General features: G+C 40.0%; 1 protein-coding gene across 1 annotated transcript; it reads right to left on the bottom strand.

The window, feature by feature from the left end:
- Nucleotide 1: 1 nt before the first annotated feature.
- On the bottom strand, nt 2-7271 carry LOC111873430 (autophagy protein 12-like). Its single transcript, XM_023868155.2, has 3 exons — nt 7006-7271; nt 3831-3967; nt 2-528 (listed from the first exon to the last, which is right to left on the bottom strand). Exons 1-3 carry the CDS (start codon nt 7142-7144, stop codon nt 406-408), a joined length of 399 nt encoding a protein of 132 aa, XP_023723923.1. The 5' UTR covers nt 7145-7271; the 3' UTR covers nt 2-405.

Below are 7271 nucleotides of genomic sequence, written 5' to 3'. Positions count from 1 at the left end.
TCTGAAAATAAAATATACATTTTTTTCAATATATTTTATTATAATAATACAGTATATTAGCAAAACATTATAATTATATGGTGTTTAATGTTTTAATGGTGCAGTTTGTTTTAGCAGTGTCTGATACCATTACATTTAAAACATTAAATGCAGATTAACTCAACAATTCAATATGTACAACATATAATTCAGATAAACAAAAATACACCATACTGTTGTTGTATATCTTCCATAATATACATATATATTAAAAGAAATGCTGGCCATGCTTTTGGTTCAGAAATTTCATACATCATACTTAGAAGAGAATTTTAAAACTGTAATATCTATGACAGATACAAGATTACTGTAAGAACATAATATTTTACGCTTAAATTAGGAAACAGGCATTGTGTGTGTGATGATTCAGCCCCAAGCTTGACTCTTGCAGTAGTGAAGAACAAGTTTGCCGTCTGTTCCATAGCATTCATAGAGATTCTTCACAACCTGGTCTGGTGCCGGGGCAAATGACTGGTTAACATACAGGAACTGCAATAAGAAAGAACAGTGCTCTAACATTGAACTTCTCTGTTTCCTACTGTGGACCAAATAGAGAACACTCCCCAGATGTTACAAAATTTACCTTTGTAATCTTGATAACATGAACAGTAGACATAGATTTGAGGGTGGGGGAGTGGGGGGTTCACTTAATGGCCCTGTCAGTATCTATATTATATAGTGCCAAATGGTAGAATGACTGACAAGTTGGAAAGGATTTTGATGGAAGTGGCGGTGGCATAATCCACATTCTATCCCATCATTTGCCTGGAAGGATTGAGGAACAACCTCAGTCAGGATAGCTGGAATCCAGGCTAATGTGCAAGCCGAGCCCCTCTTGAATGGAATTCTATACTGGCTTACTGCCACACCTACCCATTCAGCAGCAGAGCTGTTACAGTGATGTGCAAGTACTGTGGTCAAGTTTTTTAACGTAATTTGAATTCTTATTCCTAATCTTTATTTTCAGTAACTGTATGAGTAAACATTTAATTTCTTACTTGAATGTCATTCCTTCTTAAGTTTCATCTACTACACATTTGCTACTGACAAGGAAAGCAGCCATATCCCATGCAAAGATTGGCTATATCTGCTTCTTTCAGATATAAACACTGATTTGATCTTCCCTAGAAATATTTATGTAATCTTTACATGGTAAAAGTATAAAAGATAAAAGCTGTCCCTAACTAATCACTATGCCATGAAGATTTATGGGGGAGTGGTCAGCTTCATTCCCTGGTCCCTTTATCTGCGGGGAAAGGGTCAATGAATAACTACTTATGATAGCAATTTACTATTATCACTGCTCTTTTCTTTTCTATAAAAGGCTTAGTAGGATATTATGGCCCAAATTTGAGATTGAAGAGGGTATGGGATTACCCAAAAGCTAGAGACTTGCGAAAAGCGTCTCGCAGTTATTGCCGTAAATTGTAAACACCAGGACTGGCAATTAGGTTAAGAATGTGAATGCGCAGCATGTCTATGTAATCGCAGAGCAATAGCTTACCTCACTAGTTCACTGGATTAAATCGTAAGAGACTGCTTACACAGCAATAAGACGCAAGGGGGTCCGCCCACAACCACCCATGAGAGCCAATGAGGAGGTTATTATGAGGATTGAGGACACTGAGGGGGAGTTACCTACCCTCTGTCGTCAACGCTGAATCAGCGAAATAAAACCATAAATTAGGGAATTTCGGGGGATTTGAGGACGTTCTATCACAGAATATTGAGTTGTCCGCCGGAGGCTCTCGGCGACATGTATACCATAAGAGGGTGGATGACGGCAGTAATCTACATGTGTATTGCAAGTAAGTCTCTTTGCTCATATACGCCATGCTGTTAAAGGTTGTTGTTAATACAAGTGTTATTGTGAGATAATGAGACAGTATCCAGTGAACCAAGTGAGAGCCAGGGTAGAACAGGGTAGGAATGAACGGAGAGTGACAGACGATGATAGGAGTAAAGTTTCAGGGCACCTCCCCTCCATAAACTAGGACGGTAGAATGAGTTTAGCGAGAAGTGTCATGTCAACAGATAAGAGCAGGCCTTTTTCTTAATGTATTTATTATTGTAAATAGACAGTGTACATATTGGAAAATGTATGCAGGGAGTTCTGATTCACCCGTTAGTAACCATCCTGTCCTCAACCGAGCCCGAGCTTCCCTAGCCAAGACAGACGACGGCAGTCGAGTGCAACGTAGATGTTAGCAAAAGAGTAATAACCGACGAAAGTATTCATAAGTTCTCACCCCCTCCCCCTGAGGTGTAACATAGGAAATTAATTCTTTGCTGTCTGTAACAGAGTAGATTTAAACATCCTCTGCTGAACTTAACATATTAACATAAAATGTAGAAAGGGTATTGTTCTGCTGAAATAGTATTTGAATAGATCTACTCAAAATACCCATGGCAAAAGTAAAGTTGTTCTTTCACTTAATTAAGCACCATGCCATGGAGACGTACGAGGAAGTCAGATATCAATACAGCATAAATTTTAAGATTTCAAAAATAAACGCTTCAAAATTATCACAATTTTGTGTGTAAGTAAACTACATCTATGGTACAGCAAATAAAACATTTTGGGTTTGATGCGGTCAGGTTTCAGAGCCCTCAATATTGCTAAATTCATGTGAAAAGTTAAACATCCTGTTGTCAAAAGAAGCAGGTTAAAGCGCCCGGTGTTGTCAGGACACAGGAATCTTTTCAGTTACTCTGACAAAATTCAAGGTACTGGATTCTTATTTCATACCGATGGCACTGGAAGAAGTACTGAAGATCAATAACTTCCAAAACTCCTTATAGTCGTTATGCCTCCTCCCTTCACCCCAAATTATGGCACTGTCACTATCCAGACTCTGTGGTGTGTCAAATGGTATGGTGAAAGACAACTGATGATCTGGAAAGGATGTGGTTATGTCTTGTTCAAGGTACTATCCTGGGATTTGCTTGGAGGGACTGAAGAAAACAAAGAACCATGTCCTGGGTGAGATTCGATGAATACATGTCAGTGGTCATCAAAACATTCTGTTCACAAACAAATGCTGGTAATGATAGTGTACAATGATCTTCACTAGCACTGGGCATTTTAGTCTGGTTGATATAGGTCAGAGAAGGGTGGATGGGAAATCAGTAGTAGGGAAATTTTGGAAGGCTGAAGTGCCATGAACTCCACCATCCATGGGATTCCCTTCCATGGCCTTGATAGAAGAAACTGTGTGATGGTATAGCATTCAGTTTATATATTTGAGAAGTTTCTAAATTCTCACTGAATAATTTAAAATCTTGTAGACACAATTAGTTCTTCACAGAGCTTCTTATCACTTAAATTCATAAATTTATGGATGTCTATATATCGTCTGATGAACAAACTCAATTCAGTGGAACCAGAAGAATGTTTCTTTAACTTGGACTCAATCTGGATTTAGGGTTTCATGTTATAACAAAATGAAATGGCGGCTGAGCTGTAATTCATTTAAGATGTCATTATTGCACCCTGCTTGCCATTGCAAGCATTCCATTGGTGGAAAATCTGCTGTTGCAATGTTATCATCTCATGACAGAAACATGACAGAAGAGCATAAGACTGCCACAGTGCTGATGACAAGCTGAAACAACATAATCTATGCACAAACTTCAAAACATCTCAGATATGTGGAATGACTGTTTGGACAGAGTAACCAACCACATCCTGGAAGTAACGTAAGCCAACAGTGGGTTAAAAAATATATTTTTCATCCTTTGTCACATATGGATAAATTTGCAAAAATTTTAACTCTTATTTTAAATCTTACCAAATGTTCTGAGCGATCCAGCTTCAAGTATTTTTTCATGAACTCAATTATCCACCCAATCTTCCTCTCTGGATCTACTGCCCACTTTTTCTTCTTCATGATTGGTGCATTTCCCGTTGCTTTCAAGAGTATGTCAACTGAAAAAAAAAAGAGTTCATGGTAATTGGCACATTAACTGTATAGAAAGGGGGGCATGTGGTAGTGTACTTGGTTGAAGCACTATGCTACAAACTGGAGAGTCACGGGTTTCAATTCCAATGTCACTGGATTTGTAAATTTTCCCAATTCTTCCAGCCGCACTATGGCCCTTGGGTGGACTCAGCCTCTAACAGAAATGAGTATCAGGAATCTTCCTGAGGAGTAAATGGCAGCTAGCATGTAAGGCTGACAACCTCACTACCATCTGTGAGCTCGTTGTCTAGACAGTGTGGGAGCCTAGAGGTCTCACAACCCTATGGGCCTCCACGGCCTGTTGCAGAGACAGCTTTACCTTTTACCTTACTGTAGAAAGTGATAATATACTGACAGCTCAAAACACTGAGAGAAACGTTTCACTGCAAATGTCACACACTGAGGATGGTCAGAGGAGAAACTAGTAGCAAAGAAATATACCTCCTTTATGGCATATGAAAGGTTAGTTAAGACTTGTTAGATCTGAGGTTCTTACATCAGTGACAATGAAAAGTACAATCTTCCAGGATATGGCACAGTGCAGTCTGGTATAAGTTCACTGATCTCTCAATCTTCAGGGTTGAAGACTGAGCCATGTAAGTAGTGGGCACATCTTTGACCATGAAGAGGGGGGCAATACATTTTTCCAAAGCGATGGTGAACTTCTACTGGACTGTACTGCATCACATCCCAGAAGATAGTGCTTTTCATAGTTAAGCCTTCTGTTTGCATTTTACACATATACCAACAAATGTCTGGCTGTACCATTTAAATTACAAGCTGAAAACAACACTGTCCAGTGTGACTATTTGTTAGTGTGACGGACCAGAAATAAACAAATCAAATACAAGCTGAAATGTTGTAACAAGGGTTTCATGGCCCATGATGTGAAGCGATAAGACTGGAGTTACTAACCAGCCTGACAATTTGAACACACAGAGAAGAAACAGTAAAAGTTAAAGTCGTCCCTGTACTTAACTATGCCATGAAGGCATATGGGGAGTGGCTGTACAGATCCACATTTTCTTGATGTCGGCACTAGTTTGAGGTGAGTGGTCAGCTTCACACCCCAGCCGCTTTACTCCCGGGGAAAGAGCCCCCGGTACCCATTGGATAGGAGGTTGGCTGGGTCACAGAGCTAGTCTGGATGACATGGATAAATTTCTTGATCCCACCAGGACTCCAATACTGAATTCTCTGTCATCCAACTCATAACCAGTGTGGTACCTCGGCTCCTGAAGAAACAGTAATTTATTTATTTATAGCTTATTTATCAATTCTATCAGTAGTTCAGAGTGTGCAGCACTAAATGGTGGGATGATGAGTGAAAAATAAATTGGAAAGGACTTGCAATGAAGCAATCATGGTCTAATTTAAGGTACTGACTCAGCATTTATGTAGAGAAAACCATGAAAGACCTATCAGGATAGCCAGTGCCCAGGCACAGATCTTCCAAATAAGAAACGAAGGTGGTAACAATTCAACCATGATTGGCTGTGATTAAATAAAATCTATTTGAGGATGCCATAGTGGTGACTTTCCCAAAGTACTGTCTTCTGGGATATGATTATGATATCACATGGCATTACATCCCAGAAATATGCCCAGCTTCAGGCTAACATGAGCTCTAGCAACATAAGTTTGCCTTAACATTTTTTTTATTGCTAGTGGGGTAGGACTAAGTCCCTTGTACTGCAGCCACTTCTGGCCTATTGTACGAGCCCCAGATGATAGGTAAGGGTGATTGTGGAGCAATTGGTGGAATGAAGATTGGCAGTGGAAACCGAAGTACTCGGAGAAAACCTGCCCCAGCACCACTTTGTCCACCATAAATCCCACCTGACCGAACCCGGGTTGCCACGGTGGGAAGCTAGCGACTAACCGCTTGAGCCTGCCTTAACATGGTTTGTAAACTTGGGCTGGAATTTTGTTTAACATGACCTATCCATTACATTACATTATTTACAATGTGAAGTGCATGTTTGCTTAGCACGAATTCACCTCACAATAAATGTTTCATGAATCACAATAATTGCAGACAGTGTGTACAGCTCAGTGACTGTAGGTGGCACAAGAATGATGTCCCTGTGCTTGATAAATTATGCACCATGCCCTGAGGATGTATTGAGGAGTGGAGTTATTGCACACCATCATTCTTAATCTCAACAGTTGATGGAGATGAGTAGTCAGCTTCAAAACATGATCACTGTGCCTATAGAGCAAGGACCCCAGGTACCAACTGAACAGGAGGCAGGGTAAGCCCCTCTGCTGGGAACTGAACCCTGATTCCTCAGTCATCCAGCCTATAGCCCAGTTGTCACACTGACTGAGCATATGGCACTGTAAGAAAAACTTAAATACAGTGAGAATTAAATCATAAGTTGCACTGGCTGTTGGGAATAGGGAAGTTTTCAGTTTGTGTAAGAACACCACAGAGATAAAGCCTTCTTGAAAACCTATAGAAGCTCTGCTAGCAAAAAAACTCTGTCTTTTAAGGAACCTGAAGATTCATTACTGTGTTCATAAAAGCCCATCACTGTCCCTGTCATCAGCCAAATCCAGAATGTACCACTCTCCATCATGATACTATCATCCCATTTATATACCTTAGCCCTCTCTTCTGGTGTTCAGGCTCTCCTTACAGATCCTACATTTTTACCTCGTTTCATATCTTTAGGTGGAAATGAGTACCAGATGCCACCTATATTGTCAACATGAGCATGTTAAAATAACTTGATAACAAATACACAATGACAGTAGTTTATCGCTTAGAGGTATGAAGTATGTAGGAAATGTGCGAATGAGAAATTACGGGTCACATTTACTGGACAGCTGAACCTTCGAAAGTTGGTTCTACTTATGTATCGACCTCTACAAATACAACGAAAGCCCACGAAAACTTGGTTAGGTTCTATGGTTAATCGTGTTCCAGAAATGCATGCTGTTTACGACTACGATGTGGAATATAAGTGAAATTGAAAGGCATATATACGATATATCTTACTCTTCTGCTTATCAGACTTCTTTCCTTCAGCTCGTTTAAAATTTGTCGGTGGACTTTCGTTCTGAGTTTCTCCTCCATCACTTCCAGTTTCTGGGAGGTCCGAATTATCTGACTTCTGTGTGTCTTGACTGCCAGACATAATTTATGCAGCCTAATCAAACGACTCCCTTACATTTCATAGACGAACAAGTCGATATAGCTGTATAGATGACATTTATGCTATTTCTGCTACGCAAACGCCACCCTGCCTTCCACCATTGTACACA

This window comes from Cryptotermes secundus, unplaced genomic scaffold (assembly GCF_002891405.2).
Source record: "Cryptotermes secundus unplaced genomic scaffold, Csec_1.0 scaffold276, whole genome shotgun sequence".
Classification (NCBI taxonomy): domain Eukaryota; kingdom Metazoa; phylum Arthropoda; class Insecta; order Blattodea; family Kalotermitidae; genus Cryptotermes; species Cryptotermes secundus.
Note: the sequence above shows the minus strand (reverse complement) of the source record. Positions and strands in the feature narration are given on the sequence as shown.